Source organism: Lepidochelys kempii, chromosome 5 (assembly GCF_965140285.1).
Source record: "Lepidochelys kempii isolate rLepKem1 chromosome 5, rLepKem1.hap1, whole genome shotgun sequence".
In the NCBI taxonomy this organism is placed as follows: Eukaryota; Metazoa; Chordata; order Testudines; family Cheloniidae; genus Lepidochelys; species Lepidochelys kempii.
Window position 1 is genome coordinate 24,222,864 of NC_136384.1, and position 25,675 is coordinate 24,248,538.

The 25,675-nt window shown below is 41.8% G+C and overlaps 1 protein-coding gene across 1 annotated transcript in view; it reads right to left on the reverse strand.

The window, feature by feature from the left end:
• Positions 1-25,675, reverse strand: part of ADAMTS12 (ADAM metallopeptidase with thrombospondin type 1 motif 12) — a 323,221-nt gene that overhangs the window by 117,840 nt on the left and 179,706 nt on the right. Inside the window, exons 8-12 of the mRNA XM_073343691.1 lie at positions 25,324-25,467; positions 24,224-24,368; positions 17,923-18,015; positions 8,739-8,884; positions 7,494-7,663 (exon numbers count right to left, since the gene is read on the reverse strand). Coding sequence (XP_073199792.1) covers positions 7,494-7,663; positions 8,739-8,884; positions 17,923-18,015; positions 24,224-24,368; positions 25,324-25,467 — 698 coding nt within the window. The remainder of the gene's footprint in view (positions 1-7,493; positions 7,664-8,738; positions 8,885-17,922; positions 18,016-24,223; positions 24,369-25,323; positions 25,468-25,675) is intronic.

Here is a 25,675-nt window from a genome sequence, read left to right on the forward strand (position 1 = left end):
AATTTAAGGGTCCTCTGACCTGCCTCTAATACAGGAGATCAAAGAGACCAAAGCCAATAGATTCTTGGGGTACACTTCTGTATGCACACAGTAACAAGGGGACCAACAGATCCCAGTTGCCCTCATGCCTGGATACATACATCCTAAGCATGGCTTTTAATGCTCCATTAGTTTCTGAGTGGTAGGACGCAGCTTTTATATGCTTCACCCTGCATAACTTCCACAACTTCTTAAAGACAACAGACATAAAATTTGTACCACGGTCTGTTAAATTCTCTCTGGGAAAAGCTACTCTGCTGAAAATAGGAGTGAATAAAGCTGTAGCTACCACTTAAGCTTCAATATTACACAATGCTGTAGCCTCAGGGTCCCCAGTAGCTGAATCTACCACCACCAGAATATATTTCTTTCCATTCCTGGAAGGTCTAGGGAAAGGTCCCACAAAATCCACAGACTCTCTGGCAAATGCCTCCCCAATAATAGATAAAGGTTGTTGTGGGGCGAGTACATCCCTCTGCCCCCCCCTTGCAGCCCCCTAGCTAGGTCTAGCTGACTGCCCTTAAGCTCAGGGCAGTCTGGCATAGAGGTCTGAATCAATAGGGTCGCCCTCCCTCACAGGGCTATGTTGCCTAGTGGCCAGTGTCAATAGTTCTGCCCTCTCTCACAGGTCTGTGCGACCTAATGGCCAGAGCCAAATGGCTCCCCTCTCTCACAGGGCTGCACAACTTAGTGGCCAGAGTCAACATAGATGCCCTCTCTCACAGGGCTGTGCAGCCTAATGACTGGTGCAGGGGTGGGCAAGCTTTCTGGCCCGAAGGCCACATCTGGGTATGGAAATTGTATGGCGGGCCACGAACGCTCATGAAATTGGGGGTTGGATATGGAAGGGGGTGAGGGCTCTAGCTGGGGGTGGGGCCAGAAATTAGGAGTTCAGGGTGTGGGGTTGGGGGGTCTCCGGATTGGGGCAGGAGTGCGGATAGGGGTATGAGCGTGCAAGAGGGTGCTCAGAGCTGGGACTGAGGGGTTTGGAGGGCAGGAGAGGAATCAGGGCTGGGGTTGGGGTGTGGGAGGGCATCAGGGGTGTGGGCTCCGGGCGGCGCTTACCTCAAGCAACTCCCAGAAGCAGCGGCATGTTCCCCCTCTGGCTCCTATGCGGAGGGGCGGGCAGGCAGCTCTGCGTGCTGCCCTGTCCGCAGGCGCCGCCCTGCAGTGCCCATTGGCTGCGGTTCCTTGCCAATGGAAGCTGTGGGGGCAGCGCTTGGGGTAGGAGGAGTGTGTGGAGCCCCCTGGCTGCCCCTATGCATAGGCACCGGGAGGGGGGGCGGGGGACATGCCGCTGCTTGTGGGAGCTGCACAGAGTGGGGCAAGTCACTGACCTCGCTCCCCGGCAGGAGCTCAAGGGCCAGATTAAAACGTCTGGATGGCCAGATGCGGCCCTCGGGCTGTAGTTTGCCCACCTCTGGACTAGAGTCATTACAGCTGCCTTCCTTACCAGGGCTGTGTGGCTTAGCACCCAAAGTCAATACAGCTACCTTCTCTTGCAAGGCTCTGTGGCCTAGTGGCCAGAGTCAAAACAGCTGCCTTTCTTAGCAAGGCTGTGTGGCCTAATAGCCAGAAGGCATGGGCCACCACCAGAGGAATGGTGACCGGGGTAGAGGGCCCGGACCCTCCCTGCTCCACCAGGTCCCAGCCCAGGGCCTTGTCAGTGCCAAGCATATTCACCACTGGATCAGCGGGGAAACGACCAAAAAACACGTTAACTTATTGCTCAGTTCTACAACCAGACCAATGTTCAATTCCCCTGGGCTACTTCCTACCATGTCTTCCAGTGGCATGATCTCTGGATCTCCTGAGTCTCTGGCCTGTGAAGCTCCCAGTGGTTCCACCATCTCCTGGGTGTCCAGGGGTAGCTGAGTATCTGTCCGGATCCCGGCGGGCTTGGCCTTTTTGGTCTTGGGCTCCAGCAGCTCCCAGGCAGGAACCTGCAGCATACATCCTCCTTCCTCGGCAGTCAGCCCAGACTGACCTGTGCTACTCTCTTTTATACTGCTGTTCCAATTGGAGCTTCTTCCTCAGCCTACAGTGTGATATTAACGCCTCCTCGTCAAGTGAGGGGCACGTACACCCCATCCCAGGCACCTTACAATGTCTCTTTTAAGCCCTTAGCTTCTGACACAAGTTACAGCTTCTGTAATAACTGTTAGCTGTCTGAAGCTTATGGGTCCAGTAAAAGTTTCGCTTCAGTGGGTCACAAGTTTTCTCCACTCCTAGATCACCCGCAAACGGCCCATCATGAGCTAATAAAGCAAAACTCTCCTATACCTCTCAGGCACAACTATTTGCTTGCACACTTCTTCAGGAAGCTGCTTTTTTCCAGAAGGAGCTTCCCCAAATAATACACCATTTTGAATAAATAAAACTGACCTTTCCTTCCCCAGGAGGCGTCTGATCCTGTGTAGCAATCCTAGTCTGTTCCAAAGTAATATCACTTGACTGAGCAGATATAAATTCTTTCGGTGTTTCACTTAAACCTGGAACAGTCTCCGGTACAAAAGAATCCTCAGCTCCTTCCTCAGCTGGCAAGCTGCTATTCTCAACAAACAATAGCTCGGGGGGGGGGGGGGGGGGGGGAAATTCCCCCTCACCTCCAGCTCACCTCACTGACAGCAGGCAAAGTAGAGGAATCAGATCCATGCTAGTGTCCAATCAGGTTGTCATAACAGTTATAATGTCATTACCTATCAACATATCAGCAGGTAGCAAATTCCTAATACCAGCTACAATATCATCCTTAAATTTTTTCCACTCAGGTGGATTTTAGCCAGAGGCACAGTCATTGAAAACTCAGCCAAAGCTTGAAGATTTATACTTCAGCCAGGCAATTTATCTTTTCTCACAAAACTTTCTTTAACCAAAGTAATATAAGATGCAGTTATCACGCCACCCGGTACATTCAACCCCATTTACTTTTACACTCTTAATGAATTGTTCACTATCATCCCACGACTCAGTTCTAATATCATTCAGGAGGCCATTTTCCTCTCCCACAATTTCCTCTGTGGCTAATGTGGTAGCATTAGCACTTATACTGGTAGCACTGGAACCCACAAGAGGGGTTGCGGGTGCAGGTTGTGACCTTTGAGCAATTTGACTTTATATGGCCAGGGATCCCACCTTCATGGCAAACAACTGGCTTCCCCTTAGGGTAAGAAGGCTTTAAAATCTGGGCTCCCTTGAGGTTTTTTAACACAGCTGGGGTTAGGTTTATTCTTAAATTCTTCCTCCCTTGTAAACTGGAGATTTCACCGCTCTCGAGCCCTTGACACAACATACTCATCAGCAATTTCTGCTGCCATCAAAACCGTGGAAGGTTTTTTGTCACAAACGGCTGCTTTGACATCACTGGTGACCACCCATAATAACTGCTCTTGCATCACTAAATGTAACAGCTTATCAAAGCTGCCATCACCACCCACCCCTATTTTTTTTACATAACTACGCAGTTTATGCACATATTCCACATGAGTTATATTGTCAGACTTTTTAAGATGTCTCAATTTTAAACAATAAGACTCAGGGGTGATTTTAAGCCTTTTTAATACAGCTTCTTTAAAGCTCTTATACACCATAGCATCTTCCCTCTTCATTTAATTAAATACTTGTCTGGCTTTTCCAGTCAATCTGGTTAAAAAGATTGGCATCCAATTCTCCTCTGGAATCTTGTGGATTTCACACAGTCTCTTAAAGGTGGATAGGAATTCCTCTATGCAATCAGATTCACGATAAATTGGGCAGGCTTTTTCCCATTCCCTGCTGTTGAGAGGAGGATGTATCCCAAGGCTGAGGCGGCTATTCTTTTTGCTTGTCCAGGATGTAGAGCTGCAGTGTGAGAACTTCCGCCTCTCTCTGGTGTGCTTCTTTCTTAGCTTCCAGCTGCTCCATGCACTTCAGTTGGGCTTCCTTGGCTGTCTCCTCAGCTTCCTTCTCCATCTCAGCCATCTGGGCACCTTTGGTGGGCATCCGTCTTTCCATATCATTGATTGCTTGCTTCTTCCTCATTCAGAGTTCCATCATTTTAATTTCATGCTCATGTTGTTGCTTGGTTGCCAGCATCTACATATGGATCACTTCTGCATCTGGGGCATGGGGTTGCTCAGGCACTGCTTTTTGGTCATAGTCCATGAGCATAGTTCTCAGTTCCTGATCTGGGGTATCCTTCTTAATGGTTATCCCCCTTTCTTTAGATGATTTTTAAGCTCTTTTGTGTCAAGACTCTCATATGATTGTAAATCATCCGTTGTAACTAATCTTTAAACCTTAAAACTCTCAATATCAAATTTTAACATCAAATAGTATTGGGTTCTGATCTTAAAGCCCAATTGACCTGTGACATGTGAATCCTGCCAAGTACACCAAATTGTCATGGTGCCTGATACATGGCTCACAACTTAGAGGCCAATCTCAGGTCAGACTTTCAGAAAACAGGGCAGACACTCCCAACTGGTGGTATATTCTATAATTAGATTTAACCAAACAAGCCACAAATGTGTGCTCCTGGATCGCTATTCTAGCTTATCATGGAGCCACAGACAATCCCCTTAGACACTCTAGCCTATGCTACCACCAAGACAAATTGGATTCCTGTGATGAAAGATTATTAAAATAAAAAAAATCATCACATATTAGGTACTTCTAGCTGCAAGGGACCGGTCACTTACCCCCAGGTCAATGAATGCTCTGGATCTCAAACCAAAGACAATGCAGTCAGCCAAATTTTTTTGGTAAACTAACTAAAGATTTATTAGCTAAGAAAAAGAAATGAGAATTAGAGGTTAAAGCAGGTAAAATATGTTAAAGGTGAATTTGAGTTTGTACATTCAAAATGATAGAAGGGATGTTAAATGCGCTAGTTTTCTGTAAGTCTCTCTGGGTTGCCCAAATAGTTTTGAGGACCTCAGTCCTTGGTTCAAAATTTACCCTGTCAGAATTCACCAGTCCAAAGACGGAATACGAAAGAGGTGGCCAGGGGCCTTTGTTCTCCCTTTTTAGATCTTGACCCTTTTTGGCTGGAAAATCCTTGCTGTGTCATGGGGTCAAGCAATTCCCTGGCATATGTGCTTTCCCATCAGTTCTTCAGATAGGCTGCAAATTTTTGCTTGCAACTTCTGTGTACATGCCGTTTGCGGTGTCTTCGGGAATGGCATGCAGCGGCTCATTTACAGTTCTGTTGTTATTCCTGAAGAGCTCACCTATGGGCGTTTCTCAGCCTAACTGCATGTTGGAGTTATATACATATACCACAATTTCAGGGCTCCATACGGAGTGTCGATACACATATTATAACAAGATAATAATACTCAGCAGATTATAGCGAGGCATACTTTGGACAAGTTTTATCACAATTTTGTGAAAGAGGTGACCATATTATTGTAGGCAGTCACCTTCCCCTTTAGATAGCATCACAGCTGCATGTGAGTATGCTTGCTCTCAGTGAGGGAGCACCTTTATTCCAGACACTTCCATCAGAAATGATTGAATCATTTTCAAGTAAAGAAGGAGTGAAATAAAAGACAGTTTCTCTGATAAGAGAAAATTTTGGTGACTTTTTTAAAAACACCTCAGCGGAAGGTGATAGAAACTTGGGATTTGGAGGGATGTAGTCAAAAGATGTGCCTTTAATTGTTCCATGAAAAACTGAATTAGATTCAGATGAATTATAAGAGTTTTTTTAAACAAGAACATACTTCATGCATGTACACTGGAACAGTAAAAAATAATTCTCTCCCAAAATTCCACAAGCACTGGCCCTGTGTGTCCATTTTCACTAAGTGGGTGATATATCCAGATTCTATTGAATGTACACATTGTGCATAACAAAATGGAATAGAATTTCAGTTTTCTTACATAAGAAATTGCATAATGTGACCTGTGAATGTATGTAGTTTTTGTGTCAGGCCCCAAGTGCTTTGTGTTTATTGTGGTTTGTTTTTATTGACAAACTCTTTCATAAGATACCTAATCACCCTTATTTTCTTCGTTCAAGCTAAGGAAACCACTTTGATAATGCTTTCCTGGACTACTGCTTGTTCCAATCTTATCTTCAGTAGTATATTTATTCAATGAGCGTGACACTAGGTGATATTTAAGAAGTTTATTCATAGCTGTCAAGCATTAAACACACAGTAAATTTGATGACAAATGCTACTGACAAGAAGTATATCTAAAGTTAAAGCAAAGTGTCAACCTTTGAGCGTAACTTCTCTAAACAGTTTATTGTTCTTAGGTGAAGGAACAAGTAATGTTGGTAATTCTTGCTGGATAGGCTTTTGAAGTCCAGTGCTAACAGTAGAGATAGCTCCTGATCACTAATTGCTTTCAGATTTTTTTGCCTGTTCGAATTCCCCAGACCCAGTTCCCCACTTGCAGACTCCCTGCCAGTTGGCAATGTGCAGGACGGGGTAACTGCACTTGATGGCTGCTGCAGCTGTGGAGTGGTGGAATGAGATGGGCAAGGAGCCTGCCAAGACCATGGACTGATGCAATGACAGGACACTGGGAATGAGGTTGAATCTGTACTGGCCCCTCCTGACCCACTCCCACTGTGTGTGCCAGGCACCCCTTCTTCTCCCCATGCCCTTCCCTCCCTGAGTGCTGGGCACCTCCTTGCCTGCTCTTCTTGAGTGTGCTGGGTGCTCCCTCCTCCCCTTCATAACTGGGTTCTGGGCATCCTGTCCCAGCCATGAAAAAGATACTTTGAAAAAAACCACTGAGACCCTACACCACCCAGGACTTTCGCAATTCATACTGAAGCCCCTTACAGAGTTGTAGGGTTCAAAGCCAGAAGGGATCACCCCTGTTCAACTAGTCTGATCTCCTGTATATCACAGGCCACCATCACCTGCACCCAGCACAGTCAACCCAACAACCACAACTAGACCAAAAGTATTACAGCTCCAGGAGACTGGACAGTTGCATTCAACTGCCAGTGGATAGAAAGGACAGAGGTGCACCCGTGCTCAAGGCCCCACAATGGCAGGGAAATGGTTAAGTGAGCTATATTAAGTGTAACTGCACAAGTCACCAGTTGTAAACTGTTTTTAGAAAGAAGTTTAATTTTTGGAATGGAGATTAGCGATAGGAGTTTATTGCGTATGAAACCATTAATTGTCTTTATTTGTTGCTTTTTTCCTGTCCTCCCAGCCCCCAATATTAATGCCAATATTTATCCAGAAAACAGTAAAGCTAATTTTTGGCACTGATTTCCACCCGTTTTTAAATTTTTTGAGATAAACACTGATTAATTCCTGGGAAAGTAAGCAAACAAAAAACAGAAATGAAGGGCCTTATTTATAGGACCTGAAACTTCAACCAGAACACATGTGGCCTTCAAAGTGGTATTTTTCTTAGGCAAGTCAAAGACTCACGTTCATTTACTTCCCTTTCACACATTATTTATCTGTAAGTGCTCTGAATTTGACTGTGTTACTTCTTACCTGTGTTATAAACTGGAATCCACTGGTAGAATTCATTCTTGTAGGGAACTGTGTCAAATTCACTGCATTGCATCTGACGAAAGGTTGGTGTGTCTTGTCGACATGGGACAATGTTACACATGCGGTAGCGTTTCCTTTCTCCAGTGCAATACTTTCCGCCAAACTGTGGCCTAGAAATAAAGTGTGAAGTTTTGTGGCTTTAGAGTCTGTACAAAAGTTAAGTGTGTTTTATTTTAAATAGTGCATTCATAACAAGGTGCCGAACACTGAAGTCAATGGGGACTCGACTTCTCAGTCACTTAGGGCAAGCCTACACTTAAAATGCTGCATCAGCACAGCTGCATTGGTGCAGCTGTAGCATGACAATAAAGACACTCAGATGGGGGAGAGTTCTCCCATTGGTATAATCCACCTTCCGAGAGGCAGTAGTTTTCCCACTGACGTAGTGCTGTCTACAAGTGGGGTTTGGTCAGTATAACTATATCACTCAGAGGGGTGGATTTTTCACACCCCTGCGTGACAGTTATACCAATATATGTCTGCAGTGTAGACCAGACCTTAGGCATTTTGGAAAATGTGACACATAAACAAATACTAAGACAGTAACATATAGATAGTTCATCATGAGCTCAACCATGTCAGGAGCTGATCACTCCTTGGAGTTAGGCGCCTAACTACCTTTGAGGATCTGGGCCCTGAGCGTTTCTGTTCTTTTTGAAAATGGGACTTGGGCAATTTTAAAAAAAAATGCCTTTTACATACCCATTTATCTGGATTCTAAGAATCCATCACCAGGATCTCTAAGACTTCAAATGGTTTAGGATCAAATGTGATTTGCAAGTACTCAGCAGCTCCCAGGAATAGGCCACTAATTTTTACCCCCACATAGTTATTGAGAATATTGCAAATTATCCAAAGTAGTATCATTAAAACAATGTTTCTGATGTTGTACTAATCCTGCAGGTGAAGATTTCGTCTCTCTCTGGTAGAAGTAATTTCCATAGAAGGTAAGAAAGACTGAGAAGCAACATGAAAATTGTAAAAGGCAAGGTGGGTGGATTCTAGTCAGGGGTGTTTCTATGGGGAGCAGTGGGTTTAATGGTTGCCTTGCTGCAGTAGCTGTTGATAATATGGTGAGAAACAAAAGTGTCCCTATCCTCACAAATACCCAGACATCTCCAACACCTTGCATTACATAAAAAAACGCATTGAAAGGATTGGTGATGAACTATGCACACAACTTACTCTGGGTTATTGCAGTGTCTTTCTGCGCTCTGAACTCCTGCCCCACATGTCCGTGTGCAATGAGACCAGGAGGACCATGTGCCCCATCCACCATTTATCATTTCTGGATTCTTTCCCACTCTAATGCACTCTGCGTTGAAGCACCACTGAATAATAAAGAAAAAACAAATACAGAGGGTCAGAAAATTATCAGAGCAAAAAAAAAATGCAGACTGGTGAATGCTTAAATAAAAATCTAGTCAGCTGTGTGTGCTGAAAACCATTTAATCAGCTTTGTTGGTCTAAAGTTGACCTAGAACAGTGGATCTCAACCAGGGGTACATGTACCCCTGGGGGTATGCAGAGGACATCCAGGGGTATCTAGATATTTGCCTTGTTTTACAACAAGCTACATAAAAAGCACTAGTGATGTCAGTACAAACTAACATTTCATACAGACAATGACTTGTTTATACTGCTTTACATACTATGCACTGAAATGTATGTGTAATATTTATATTCCAATGTAAATTTATTTTCTAATTATATGATAAAATCAGAAATTAAGCAGTTTTTCTGTAATAGTGTGCTGTGACACTTGTGTATTTTTGTGTCTGATTTTGTAAGCAAGTCGTTTTTAAATGAGGTAAAAATTGTGGTATGCAAGACAAATCAGACTCCTGAAAGGGGTACAATAGTCTGGAAAGGTTGAAAACTACTGACCTAGAAGAGGTAAAATCCCCTCATTCTGTCATAGACTGTGTCAAGCAACATTTCCTCAGCAAAATTCTATTGATAACTGTTGGTCATAACTAAACGATTTGGTGGTTCCTTCTGACCTTAAACTCTATAATTTTCAATGTCATTTGTATTTTGTATGTACCTATTGCTAGAAACGTAGGCACCTTCCATCTATATTCTATTGGAGATGGAATGGAAAAGTCCTTTAGTTAGAGGCCTATGGTGATAGGTCACTGAAAGGAAGCGTGTGATGAGTTGAGATGGGTTCAAATTCAGAAGAGATATAAATTGTGGTGTAAGCTACAAACGGGGCACGTAAATGTAACATGGCACAGCTAACCAACAGAAGGTTCTGTAATAGGGAAAGAAACCAAAAGAGAATGTATAAAGTATAAAATAAAGCAGCTCCTCTCTTCCCACACACAAGGTCAAATTCTGATCTAAATTATTCTAGTATAAATCCAGAGTAATCTTATTTAAATTCTGCTTCATCCACTGTACATCCTGCATATAAATAACTGTCATGGGTTTTGGCATAAATAGTTTCTACTGCTTATTATTCTATGTATCTATCGGCTCAGAAAAATGTGTATGATATTATACTGTATTATTTGAGAAATAGTAAATGACCTTGTATTTAAAGGCTGTGGTTCAGATTTTCAGCAGATATAAATCAGCATAATTCCACTGACTTTAACAGACCTAAACCAGTTTACGCAAGCTGAAGATCTAATCCACTGTATCACAATGTGTAAACACGAGAGCAGACTGCTCAACTGTGCAAAATTAATACAGTCAACAGTTTTTTATGGACAGAAATGATCTTTCACAGTATTGTTAGTACGAGTGTCAGAATCATATAAATAGAGCAGGAGTTACATTTGCAGGTAAAACTAAGTTTTTAAAATGTACCATACATATTTTCCCCCAAAAGCATTTTACAAAAACTTAAACTAATATATAGATTATCCTATGAGAATTTCATCTTCCACTGATAGGCCTCCACCTCTGAGGTGACATGGAAGCAGAGTACCATATCCATATGAAATCTCAGGGCGGATTTAGGTGAACACAGGGCAATTACCTGAGCTGGAATTTGGCTATAACACTGTGGTTAACACAATTTTTCCTCCAAAAAGTGCCATGTTAACTTTAATGACCTCAGTCTTGGCTTTTCTATTCTATTAGGTTTCCATAATTTGCTCATCACTGTACTACTTTAGCACCTTCCAGTAGGACATAAGCAACATGACTGATATCTATCACATGTTCACTCTTTTGCCCAGGGTTTGCAGGCCATCTCTGCCAGGCCTCAGGGGTGCAGAAGAGTCTCAGAGAGGAGCCACTGCAGTGCTAGGTCCAGGTGGTTGAAACCAACAAGCTGTCATATACCCACTCCAGGGGTGGGGAGGATGAGGAGGAAAAATTACAAGTCACTGCTGTGTGAAAAGGAATCAAAATTAACGTTATATAACAAAATGGCTGGGAGAAACTGAGCTACTGCCTTCTTTCACCGCTGGAGGCAGAAAATCTGGTGGCCTGAACTGAAGAGTGGGGCTTAATCTTGGAGCCTCCAGCAACAACTTTAGAGCTCCTCCAAATTCCGCAGATGGGAGGTATTGCCCATTAGTGGTGATTGAGAAGAGATACTGTGCAACAGGTTTCAGAGTAGCAGCCGTGTTAGTCTGTATTCGCAAAAAGAAAAGGAGGACTTGTGGCACCTTAGAGATTAACCAATTTATTTGAGCATAAGCTTTCGTGAGCTACAGCTCACTTCATCGGAGGCATACTGTGGAAAATACAGAAGATGTTTTTCATGGTCTGTGTGTATAAAAACATCTTCTGTATTTTCCACAGTATGCCTCCGATGAAGTGAGTTGTAGCTCACGAAAACTTATGCTCAAATAAATTGGTTAGTTTCTAAGGTGCCACAAGTACTCCTTTTCTTTGTGCAACAGAATTGACTTGAAATGAAGCAAACAATTTCTGCTCAATTACATTATAGCCAATATCCTGTAGTTGCTTAAATAAGTAATTAAACAAGAGAAAGTACTGTCACTGTATCTTTCAATCCCCTTCTCTTTCTATGAGGATGTCATATTCAGTATTTATTCGGATAGCCTTAGTTTCCATTCTACACGCCACTAAGCTTAGTTGACAACTTGTTCCGTGTGTTTACTATACTTGGATTTAAATAATCCAATGAATTCTAGGTTCTTTAAGGATCAGAAAGATTTCTCCTGGTGTCCACCATAGAAAGACCACCCTCATCACAACAAACAATATCCTTTCTCCTCCCTTCTCCTCAGAAGTGCTTCCCATCCATTTAGACTAGATTCCCAGCCTTCCCATTGAAAATATCTGCACGAACCCACTATTCCCCCAACCTTTCCTTCTTTTCCCTAGGTCATTGCCAAATCTCTACTTTTGAAGAAAACCCTCTCTCCTGTGGTCACCTGCTCCAATCCACTACTAGTCCAGCAGTCATTAGCCCTGTACTGATTCATGCCTTATGCTACCCTGACTCAGAGGCATCCTAGAGTGAATTTTGCCACTGGCAAGTCACCATGCATCATCACCACCACCAAGGAGCTGAGTTAGCATTTGGTTATTGTTCCCTGCCAATGGAGGATTTTTCCCTACAGGATATTTAGTGGTGCTTTGAAATGTAAATATCCCACCACACTGTTCATCACTTCCTCTGAGAAACTAATCCTCAGCTAAATAGCTGCATATCATCTCACTGGTCAGGAAAACTTTCCTGATATTCTGCTTTTAAACTTTCCCTTTCTTTCATTTCATTCCACTCCTCTCAGTTTAAATTAGTTTCATTCTATGAGTCCTAATGTTGAACCTCTCAACAAAGGTTTCCTGTTGAAACTATACTGTGAGCTAGACTGTGGTGCCTTGGTAGGGTCCCGCTTCATCAAAATCCTTGACCTGCTAGAACAAGAACATCAGGTGGGTCAAAACTGAGTATCTTTCATGCAGTGTGTTATGAACAGGGGGCTGTAAACTTTGAGGGCTTGTCTACACATGAAAGTTATTCCAGAATAAGGTAGGTTGTAAATGTAAAGTGGAATAACTATTTGGGAATAACTGTGTAGACAACCGCTTATGGGCAGTTTGAGGGGGAGGCAGAGGGAATGATCTACTTTGCCACAGAATCACAGTGCACAGACTTGTTCAGGTAATGAGACTTTAGTAATGGAGGAGAAATGGATTTATTTCATGAAATCCCGATTAAGGACATAATCCTGAGAGGATCTGAGCACTCATGGCTCCCACTGAAGTGCTTGTCATGTTTTAGGATTGAACCCCCAAATCATTTAATAGCTATTCATTTCACATCTTCCTTTACAAGACAGCTAGCACAATTACTACAACACTAGGGAAATTTCACCAGTATGGAGTCTGAGGGTGGTGCTTTGGGTTCCAGCAATGCGACAAATTCAGAACAAGACTCAGGTGCCTAACTCCCTTAGCGAGCGAGGCTGTGGACGGCATTAAGAAGTACTGAGGTCATACCTTACAGTCCCTATGAACTAGGAAGTTGAGCTCCAGCTGGCTAGCCAATAGTCATGGATTGAAAAGAAAGCTATTAGTCCTCTCAGCTTGAAGAAAAACAGTAGAGTAATGATAATAAAAGCAAGCGGAAAAAGGTCAGGGTTTAAGATTAATATCAGAAAAAAAACCACTGCAAAATCCTACCCAGCGCCTCATCGTGGTGCAGCGGTGACCCTGGCCGTCTGACGGCTATGGTAACAGGGTGTATGCCCTGGCAGGTCTAACCATGCTACAAAGGTGTTGGACTACCCAATCCAGGGAACAGGATTGCTCTCTCAGAGGAAAGAGCAGTTTTCCTTCTCCTTAGAGGTTGAAGGCTAGCTAAGCTTGAGGAGGTACGCATGCCTGCCCGCCCAGCCAGTGGGATGGCTTGAAGTCAACGGCTAAAACAACATGAGTAAATGGGCCTCAGTTTCCTGCGCGTCATTGAACTGTTCTTCAGTAGTGGAGCAGAAATCAAGCGTCGAGAGGTTGCTAAAAATGTCAGGTGCTAGGCCGACACAACACCCTCGCTGTGTGTACTTACAATTGTACGTCGCTGGCAAGGGAGGAAATGTTAAACCATCTGATGGAGAAGAAAAGGATAAGATGCGACATCCTCGGTGTCTGCAAAACCCGATGAAAGAAGGAGTTGGAAGTCAACTGCAAGGATGGAAGCGCTGTGAGGCTCAGAAAGGGAGATGGCGCTAGAAATGTTGGAGGAGTTGGATTTATCATCAGTAAGGATTGGTCTTTGAAAGTCACATCATGCCAGCTAATATCATCATGTATCGGTGTGCTGCATCTTCAGATGGAGTCAAAAGCTACCCTCAAGGTCATCCAGGCCTACGCTCCCACAAGTGCAAGTGAGGATGAAGAAGTGGAAGAATTCCACCGAGAACTCGAAAGAGCCCTCGTGCAAAAGTCCACTTACACGGTCACGATGGGAGATTTCAACGCCAAGGTTGGGTGAGGGAAAGCTGGCGAAAAGTTCATAGGAAGATACGGCAGTGGCAAAAGGAATGAAAGAGGAGAAAGGTTCGTAGCAATGGCAGAAATGAAAGAACTGTACATAGCAAACACCTGGTACAAAAAGACAGCTGCAAGGAGGTGGACATGGATCGCGCTAAATGCAAAAAGCAAGAACAAAATCAACTACATTTTAGTCAATAAAAGGCATATCGTCCAAGATGTCTCTGTGGTGCTGCCTTTCAACACCGGCAGTGACCATTGCCTGCTTAGAGCAAAGTTGATTTCTGACAAAGCGGTGGAAAAGAAGGCGCTACAGATGACAAACTGGAAACAGCAGCCAAAGACCTTTGATGAAGCAAAATTGAAGAAATCGATTTGTGGGTTTGACTGGAGCCAGACGAAAATGTGTGATGAGGACTATAGTATCTTTGCCAACAAGCTGAGACATTGCATAAAAGCAGCTGAAATTGAAAAGCCAAAGGAGGCAAAAGGAAGATTGTTGAACGAAACAAAAAGCTTGTTGGAAAATCAGAGAAACATGAAAAGGAGCTCAGATAACAACCTCGAGTATTCCATTCTGTGCAAGCTTATACAGGAAAAACTGAAGGATGACTGAGAACTTCCAGAAAGAAAAGCTCCTCAAAACAGCTGAATCACGCAAGAGCCTCAGGACATGCAAGCAGGAATTGACGCAGTATAGATTGAGTGTAACAGCGTTGAAGAATGAGGATGGAGAGATAGTAATTGACAGAGCAGAGATGGAGGAGGTCTGCAGGGACTTCCATACAGAACTGTTCAAATCAAGAATCAAATGTCCTTCTCCCAACGCTCCAAGAGTCAGAAGAACGCGCCAACCCCCCCCCAATAACTGTCAGTGAAGTCTGAAGCGCACTACATCAGATGAAGAAGGGAAAAGCTCCAGGCAAAGATGGAATAACATCAAAAATTATTTCTGCAGGAGGCAAAGAACTTTGGAAGGCCCTCGCTTTAAGATTCAGTTGATATCTTGAAGAACGAAGAATACCATCAAGCTGGAAGGAGTCGAATACCATCTTACTGCACAAGAAAGGCGATTGAGAAAAATCTTAAAAAACTACCACCCTATATGCCTGGTCTCTCACATCTACAAGCTCTTTACAAAGGTGATAACGAACCGACTCTCACAGAGTCTGGATGAACAACAGCCGAGAGAGCATACAGGATTCCAAAGAAATTTCAGCACCATTGACCATATATTTACCTTTAGCCAGCTCCTAGAAAGAGCAAGGGAATACAAGCTCCTGCTGTGCATGGTTTTCATTGACTATGAAAAAACCTTTGACAGCGTCGAGTTTGAACCAATATTAAAGGTGCTCACAGAGCAGGGCATTAACACACACTACATCAGTTTGTTGAAGGAAGCGAATACCGGATACACAACAGACTACTCTCCTCAAAACTCCCCTCCACATCCCAATCGAGAAAGGTGTGAAGCAAGGAGATAAAATTACACCGAAACTATTCACTGCCTGCCTCTAAATGGTTATGAACAAGATCAATTGGAGGAGTGGTGTCAACATAAATGGAGAACGATTATCTCATCTCAGATTCGCAGACGACATCATGCTAATTGCCAAAAGCACTAACCAACTGCAGAGCATACTACGAAGACTCAACAAGAAAAGCAGTCAGGTCGGCCTGAAAATGAACCGCTGTAAAACGAAATATATGCTATCAGACGTCTTACGAAAAGCCCGAACAACAGTAGCAGGAGAAAAAAATCGAAAAAGTGGAACAGTACATATATTTGGGCCAAGAAGTCAATATGCGCCAAGACCTGAATGGAGAACTCTCGCGAAGGATTCGGGAAGGATGGTGTGCATTCAATTCCATCAAGGACGTCCTCAAGGGAAAAACCGACAAGACCACACGCGCAAATATCTTTAATTCAACAGTGCTGCCAGTCATGTTGTACGGCAGTGAAACGTGAGCACTGACGAAGAGAGAAGAGCAGCGGCTGTTGGTAGTTGAAAGGGCAATGGAATGAGCCATGTTGGGAATCTCCCTTCTGGATCACATCCCAAATGAAATGATCAGAGAACGCAGCGGTGTGAAAGATACCATCATGGAAAGCAGACCTAATAAGATGCAATGGGTGGGCCACACAGCATGGCTCAAGGACAATAGGTGGACCGCAATCATAGCTGAGTGGTACCCACGAGAACAGAAAAGGCCACCTGGCTGGCCTCCAAGAAGATGGGAAGATGACATTGTTAAACGCGAGAAGAATGGCAGCCGTGTTGTGATTGGCGCAGTCTTAACGACAGCTGAAAACTGTTGGATGTTTTCTACATTTTCAAATAGATTGATTTCAATTACAAACACAGAATACAAAATGTACAGTGCTCACTTTATATTTATTTTTATTACAAATATTTGCACTGTAAAAATGACAAACAAAATAAATAGTATATTTCAATTAATCTAATACAAGTTCTGTAGTGCAATCTCTTTATCATGAAAGTTGAACTTACAAATGTAGAATTATGTACAAAAAATAATTGCATTCAAAAATAAAACAATGTAAAACTTTAGAACCTACAAGTCCACTCAGTCCTACTTCAGCCAATCGCTCAGACAAACAAGTTTGGTTACAATTTGCAGGAGATAATGCTGCCCACGTCTTGTTTACAATGTCACCTGAAAGCGAGAACAGGCATTCACATGGCACTGTTGTAGCCGGCATCGCAAGATATTTACATGCCAGATGCGCTAAAGATTCATATGTCCCTTCATGCTTCAACCACCATTCCAGAATATATGCGTCCATGCTGATGACGGGTTCTGCTTAATAACGATCCAAAGCAGAGCAGACCGATGCATGTTCATTTTCATCATCTGAGTCAGATGCCACCAGCAGAAGAAGGTTGATTTTCTTTTTTGGTGGTTCAGGTTCTGTAGTTTCGGCATTGGAGTGTTGCTCTTTTAAGACATCTGAAAGCATTCTCTACACCTTGTCTGTCTCAGATTTTGGAAGGCACTTCAGGTTCTTAAACCTTGGGTCAAGTGCTGTAGCTATCTTTAGAAATTTCACATTGGTACCTTCTTTGCGTGTTGCCAAATCTGCTATCAAAGTGTTCTTAAAACGAACATGTGCTGGGTCACCATCCGAGACTGTTATAACATGAAATATATGGCCGAATGCGGGTAAAACAGAACAGGAGACATAAAATTCTCCCCCAAGGAATTCAGTCACAAATTTAATTAACGCATTATTTTTTTAATGAGCACCATCAGCATGGAAGCATGTTCTCTGGCATGGTGGTCAAAGCATGAAGGGGCATATGAATGTTTAGCATATCTGGCACATAAATACCTTGCAATGCCGGCTACAAAAGTGCCTGTTCTCACTTTCAGATGACATTGTAAATAAGAAGCAGTCAGAAGCATCTCCCATAAATTAAACAAACTTGTTTTTCTTAGCAATTGCTGAACAGGAAGTAGGACTGAGTGGACTTGTAAGCTCTAAAGTTTTACATTGGTTTGGTTTTGAGTGCAGTTATGTAAAAAACAAACAAACATACATCTACATTTGTAAATTACACTTTCATGATAAAGAGTTGGCACTACAGTATGTGCATGAAGTGAATTGAAAAATACAGTTTCTTTTATCATTTTTACAGTGCAAATATTTGTAATAAAAATAATACAAAGTGAGCACTGTACACTTTGTATTCTGTGTTGTAATAGAAATCAATATATTTGAAAAAGTAGAAAAACATCCAAAAATATTTAATACATTTCGATTGGGGTTCTATTGTTTAACAGTGCGATTCAGTGATTAATTTTTTTAAATGTAGCTAATTTTTTGAGTTAGTTGTGTGAGTTAACTGTGATTAATCGACAGCCCTAGTAACAATTCATACTTTCTGATCTTCATTTTTACACAGAAGAAGCCCATAATCACCTTTTTTTCTCCACATCTAGTTCCATCTGCGGCAGCATCCAGTTTTGAGCGGCAGGATCCTTTCACTGAGCACCACAGTGTCTGGCAAATATTCTGTAAGAAAGAACAAACTGCAGCTACTTTCAGAAGAGCTGAACTCCCAGGCCACGATTTTCAAAAGTCATTAATGATTTTGGGATATCTCAATTTGAGATAGTTTAAGGGGCTTGACTTTCAGAGGTCAGGATGCTTAGAACTTTTTGAAAGCGAGGCCCCTTTAAAGTTCTCTCAAAATCAGATACTCCAGATCTCTAGTCACTGTTTAAAATTTTAGCCACAGAACAACTTTAAATTTACTCCTCATTAGTGTGTTGTCATAGATCTGTGCACAAATACAAAACTGTGAACATATTGTATCCAGCTGACTGAATTCAAGTTCTCTTGAGAATTTAAAAGTTCTCCCGATTGTCTGAACTGACATAACTCTCAAGCACCCACTGTTAATTGGAAAAATTTCTTTACAAAGTTTGGGGCACATTGTCCATGCAGAAGCAGCCTCAAGAGGGGAAAACATACCATAGCCCCTGACTGCATTTTCTCTTCATTAATCATGCTATTGGAAGTGTGGTTGACTTCTCCTTACAAGTGTCTCACCTTATTGACAGAATATTATTGCTGCAGTACCTGCAGGCCAAATCTTCACTCAGTCTTAATCAGACAAGCACCTATACATTTCAGTGGGCATTCATCTATAAAAAGACACTTTAAAAATAAATTAGGACCTCAGGATTGGCTGGTAATTCTGCTTTTGGAATTAGGTTTCTTTGCACTATACATTTTTCATCGTTGCCTAATGTCTGTAATTTAGATTTAATCCTATGCACCTTAATTTTCATCCCCTTTTGGATTTGGTATATTGTAGGTTTTTTCTTCCTATTGTACATTGAGCAATTTACAGTGTGTGTGTGTGTGTGTGTGTGTGTTTACAAAGTATAAATAGGTTTCAAAGTAGCAGCCATGTTAATCTGTATCCAAAAAAAGAAAAGGAGTACTTGTGGCACCTTAGAGACTAAGGAATTTGAGCATAAGCTTTTTGTTCACCTGCACATCTAACAATGTGATATATGCCATCATGTGCCAGCAATGCCCCTCTGCCATGTACATTGGCCAAACCGGACAGACTCTACGTAAAAGAATAAATGGACACAAATCAGATGTCAAGAATTATAACATTCAAAAACCAGTAGGAAAACACGTCAATCTCTCTGGTCACTCGATTACAGACCTAAAAGTGGCAATTCTTCAACAAAAAAACTTCGAAAACAGACTCCAATGAGAGACTGCTGAATTGGAATTAATTTGCAAACTGGACACCATTATGTTAGGCTTGAATAAAGACCGGGAGTGGATGTGTCATTACACAAAGTAAAACTATTCCCCCCACCTCCACACACACACACTGTTCCTCACACGTGCTTGTCAACTGCTGGAAATGGCCCACCTTGATTATCACTACAAAATACTTGTTTTTTTTCTTTCCTGCTGGTAATAGCTCACCTTACCTGATCACTCTGGTTACAGTGTGTATGGTAACACCCATTGTTTCATGATCTCTGTGTATATAAAATCTCCCCACTGTATTTTCCACTGCATGCATCTGATGAAGTGAGCTGTAGCTCACGAAAGCTTATGCTCAAATAAATTTGTTAGTCTCTAAGGTGCCACAAGTACTCCTTTTCTTTTAACATATAAATAGCAACTTTATATACACACACACACACGTGTTCCTATTTTGGCACTTAAACAACAGCTAGATTTTCCAAAGGACTCAGCACTTACCAGTTACCATTGTGACACTCATGATATCCAACATGACAAGTACTTTTGAAAATCTGACCCATAGGGTCTACCAGCCACATTCAGATATGAATTTGGATTCCAAAGTTTGGATCTTGGGTTTTGGCATCTCTCTGTTAAACTCATTCACAAAAAGTTTGTTTCAAGAGAGTTGCTTGTTATTTATCATGTGTATTGTTTGTGGGCTCCTATTATGATCACATCTTTAGAACACTGGGAAAGAAAGATGACGACAGAACTGCTCAAAGTATTCTAAAATCTTCACTCAAAGCATGGTTTTAGGTGAAGCAAACATGCCAATGGCTGCATTGAAGTTCCCTATTTATAATTCAATACTAGCATTGTTTAGAGCAGGGGTTTCCAACTGTGGGCCGTGGCCCAAAGGCGGGCCACAACAGTCCTGGGAGGTCTGCCAGCACAACTGCATTTGCCAGTCAAGTTCTTAGTAAATCTTTAATTCCGCGTGACTCATGTAATCGAAGTCAAAGCTATATACATGTAGTGTTTTGAGCTGTTTATGTTGGACAGAGTATAGGAAAAAAAACTTTATTTTTTAAAAAACAAGCTGTACTATGTCAAGTTTAATTCTCATGAGAACAATGGTACATTTTACTGCAAGGTAACCTAGCAACATACACTCAGTCCACCATTTACAACTGTAAAAAAAGGCAAGCAGTATTGCAATCTGACATGGATCAATCTCATTTTCGAAAATGAGAAGGGTGCACTGGTGAAGAAGATAAAGAAGTCCCAAACCATCTACAGGAACATGAAATGAACCAGCCAAAAAAATAAAGAAAGTGGTAAGAAAATATGATAAAACATACTCAAAGTTTGGATACTCCTTTACTGGATCATCAGAGTACCTGTTGCCACAGTGTAGTATAAAGTAACTGTTATTTTATATTTTTATTTACAATATTCAATTTTTTTTCTAATTAATAGAGATTAGGGTTGGGTCTTTACTTACACAGCTCAGAAATTTAGATTTTACACTAAAAAACTTGAAAATACAAAGTTTTCAAAGCTGGACAGCGATTATGTTTTAAAATCAACAAATAATAACACAATGTGTTTAACAATTTTTTTAACATTGTTGTATTGCTTATTGTTCAGTTTGATACATTTATACATTGTGTTTTCTGTGTCTGCATGCCACATTTTGCTCTCAACATTATATAAAGTGCAGCTTTACTAAAACGGTTTGGTTTCAAAGATCTTGAATAATATCTTTGAGTGCATATTGCTAGGACTTTCTATCATTACACGTTTACATTAACATGAAAAGGAAACCTACACTGTTTATTTACTGTGTTATAGTTTATGTGCATGTAATAATTAAAATTAGTAAGTGGGCCACAGTGCCAATTGCAGATGCACAGATGAGCCTCAGGGGAAAAAAGTTTGGGAACCCCTGTTTAGGGGGCAGTTGGGGACACTATATTTTCAGGATGTAGTCGCAGAGTTAAAATCTGTTCTGGCTGAGTGGTTTTCTACTACTGTGTATGGAAAGTTTTGTTCTTTATCCATTATATATGAAGTATGTTTTGTTCTTTTTCAACTATTGGATGGGTACTCCGCCACTCTATTTCCAATACTCAAGAAGAAATACACAGTTGGTAAATGTACTTTTAGCTTTCATCCACTAGAATAGCCTGTTTGATTGCTAGAACAGGGCTTTAAGATGAGTACATCCTGCTGCTGGCAGTTAGATTTTATAACGAAATATTTTCTTCCATTGAAAAAGTCAGGGATTTATGCAGGAAACTCATTAGCTTTAATAGAAGTTATCCACATAAATCTCCATCATTAATAATGCTAGGTTAAAAAAAGGATACTACACACACCATAGAAGTAGCATTGTTCAGTGGGCAAACGTGGGAGCAACAGTCAGAAACTCATGGCTCTGAAATTGATACAATGCATGACAAGTCATTTATTTTATCATCAGCAATGTGCAAAGCACTTTACACACATGTATGAAATCAGGGTCTCTGCCTTGCAGAGCTTGCAATCTAAATAACCTCTAACCTCATAAGCTAAGCACCAAATTCCAATCTCATTAAAAATCAATGGAAGTTTTGGAGATAAAGGTTCAGTGACAAGGGATTCATAATCAGAATTTCAAAGGTGCAGATCACCTGCAGCTCTCATTGCATCAAAGGGCCAAATTCAGATAAATTTAGCTTAGTGTAAGCAGACGCATCTCTAATGGGAATTCACTAGACCTGTAAACAGTGGGGTAAGTTATACATTGAGTGCAAGTTGGTCAAAAAGCGGGAGTTAAGTCAGGAGCAGCAAAAGCTCCCTAAAAGTGGGGGAGGCCACAGATGCCCGAACCATGGCCCCGCCCCCACACTACCCCCTTTCCCGAGGCCCCGCCATTACATCACCCCGCCTCCTCGAGCCTTGCCCTAGCACAACCCCTCCCTCCAATGTTCTGCTCACCCTCTGCCTCTTCCTCCCCCTCCCCCCAAGACCCAGCCCCCCGCTCACTCCTCTCCACTCCCTCTCCCCATCACTCACCCTTATGGCTGGTAAAAAGTGGTCTTTGGATGTCCTTGTTAATTTTATTTGATGGAAGCCTATTTGAAAGGATAGTTTTCAACTTGTGCCAATATACCAGTAGAGTCAAGGGTGTGTAAAATTAACTTAGGTTACATCTGGCATAGCCCTCCCACTTTTAAAAGTGATGGGCCCATGGCCCCCAGCCCCGGCCCCATTCCGGCACCCCTGTGTTAAGTGGCAAGGCAGTGTAAATCTCACCCAGCCCTCTCATAGAATACACTTGGGGGACTTCTATACCGCATGCTTCTTTCAGCGGCATAGGAGTACAGTAGAGTACATATACAAATAGTGCCCCCTAGCATGGGTATAGATAGGAGGGTAGACTGTGAAGTGTGGCTGAGGTGAGTAGAATAAAGACATGCCTGAAGGGTGTGGATATGTACCCGAGTATCTACCCTACATGACTTTCTTCCAGCCCAAGCTGTGCCTCCTAGCTACACTGTTTTTAGCAGTGTAGTCTCCCATTGCCTCCCTGCTGCTGAAGCCCTTCCCTGACACAGGGAAAGGCTCTGGCAGCAGGGAGTTACTGAAGCCTTTCCCTACAGCTTCCCCCATGCCATAGCCTTTCACTGACACAAGGGGTTATTCATCACACAGTGTGGCTGCTGCTGGCCTTTCATTGTGGCATGTAGCTATACATCTGTTGATCGCTTTTGATGATTACCTGTTCTGTTCATTCCCTCTGGGGCACCTAGCATCGTTGACAGTGCTGTGGGGTGTAGACGTAGCCTAAGTTAATTTTACACACCTTGAGTCTTCAATCTGTGCCAATATGCCGGTAAACTATCCTTTAATATAGGCTTGCATAAAATAAAATTAACAAGCACATCCAAAGACCATTTCAAAATAATCAGTGTAAAATACCTCACTTTTTGTTGATTTCATTGTAGGATTTAACAGAATACACAATTCTTTGCTTGTGCATTATTACTTGCAAAATGAAGGCTTGCAGTAAAAACGCTACAAATTGATTTGCTGACATATATTTACTTATAATTTAACTAGTCAGCAGATGCGAAATGCAAAGGCATAAAGACATAGTAGCTTCACATTCAAGCAGAAACAGAATTAACCAACACAAAATGATACTTTAATTTCCTATCTGTACAAAAAGATAAAATGACAGCTGCAAAGAACAGCTGTGAAACATGTAATGCATTCATTACGTCTACCCATACTGTTCATTCTGATTGAGAAGATTAATCAGAAATGTACAATACCACCAATAATAGTCAGTAGATGAGGATATACATAATGATCATAATGAAAAAAAGCAATCTGGAGGATCCTGGCAAACCACCGTTTCTAGGTCATTATGGACTGAGGTGTGGACAAGTGGAGGCAATAGGTGATTTACCAAGTAAGGAGTCTATCAAGTGCCTCCCTGCATATGCAAATTAAGGTTTTTGTAAGCATACCTATTGTACACCCACCCTAAACAATATGGCCCATAATAAAAGTGGGCAAACGTATGACATACAGGACCAAATACTGTTCAGGTGACTCTCACAGAAGTTAAGCAAATGTATCCAACTGAAGAATTTGGCCAAATGACAGCTAATGGGATGGAGGCTCCAAAATGCTTAACTTACTTTTGAAAATAAACTTTTAAGTCATAAAGACACTTTATAATTTTACCCAAGATCTATAATGTACATTTAAAAATGAAACCACTTCACCACTGAAATGCAGTCACCTGTGCATGAAACATAGTAACCTTTCATAATTCCCAAGACCACTACAAAACAATTTAGGATAGCCATATTCATTTGAAACTGGAGAAGAATTTTATGTAGGCAGAATAGAATTTCCCCAAACTGGAATTTGGTCAGGTCACAATAAGAACTAAAAGCTTAAATTCTTGTTAGTAGAATAGATGAAAACAAATGGCACTTACATCCACCTCTTCACAGAAAGTAGCAGTGGGGCCGTACTGCAGCTGGCATTGGTGATGTACATCATAGATCACTCCAGGGGCAATGAGTGGTGACTTTAAATCTTTCTTTTTTGGGATATCATCTAGACAGAACCCCCATCCTCGGCTAAAGATGAAAATTGGAAATTTAAAAACCACACAAATATGCTTTTAATTTTAATTTTGAATTTTTTTTTAATAACTCACCTTTAAAATTCTAATCATTAATGGCACTTTTCCAAGTGGTCTTTAGGAAACAACACTTCTAGATTCTAAGTTAAGCATGGGGAAATTTGCAAATAACTTATTTCCAATAATGTTTTAGGAACCTCTGATAAGAGCAAAGTACTTCAAAAAACCTGGGAGTATCTGCCATTCAGGAGCAGCCTGAGTATTAATGTATCTGGTATCTTGACCCACCCATGGCATATAGAAGGGGCCCTGAAGTCTGCAAAGGCAGCAGAATGTGTGTGGGTCTCCTTTGTGGTGTATCATGACTCCTGTGACCTTCTTAGCAGCTATTTCCTTCTCCTGTGAATTATAAAGAAGGGCAGCTCTCCCCATTTCACCTTGCAGAGGAGTTTAATGGAGGCCGAATGTAGTTTGGTAAATTAGAAATAGATTCAGTCTTTGGAATGAATTCAGTGAAAGCTGTAGACACTCAACAGTGTAGAAAGTCAGACCAGAGGTGTCTGAAGTTGGGCATCCAAAATTTGAGGCCCCTTTAATAAGAGGTCACTTGTAAGAATACAGTGATTTGTCCAAGGTCTCATAGGAAATCTGTGTCAGGCCCTCTGATGCTCTGCCACATACTTTAGCCAAAAGGCCATCTTTTCTCCCAGTAACCATATGATAGCTGTAGGTTACATCAAGTTTTGAACTCGTATTGTTGAAATCTAAGTCCAGTTTGAACATTGCACAATGTAACAATTCTTCCACTGTTCACTGTATCGTACTTGGTCAGATTTGGGTGTGCCATGACATGGGAACCAACAACATACCTCAAGGATCCTCAAAGGAAAAAATAATTAAGAATTTCTCCTCAACTCTGTGTCACCTCACATAGTATTCTACTCACTCACTCTAGGAAACGTGTGATGTATTCCTTGCTGCACGGTGACCAGGTGAGTGGAGAAGGATCATACTTTAGCTGCCGGGACATAATGTATGGATGTCTTCCAATGGGCTCACAGTCATTCTCTTTTCCATCATGCTGGATACCAAAACTAAAAGAATTACCAAGCACAGAAAATAGTCATTATAGCTGATAGTTACATAGCAACTTTCTTCCAAAGATCCCAAAGTAATCAGGAAAACATATAGGTATCACTTCATCCATGAGCTAAAAGTAGACAAAACCAACAGAAGTCAAGACTCTTGTTGCCTTCAGTGGGCATTAGATCAGGCATACAATGCACAACAGTGCCCCCAGGC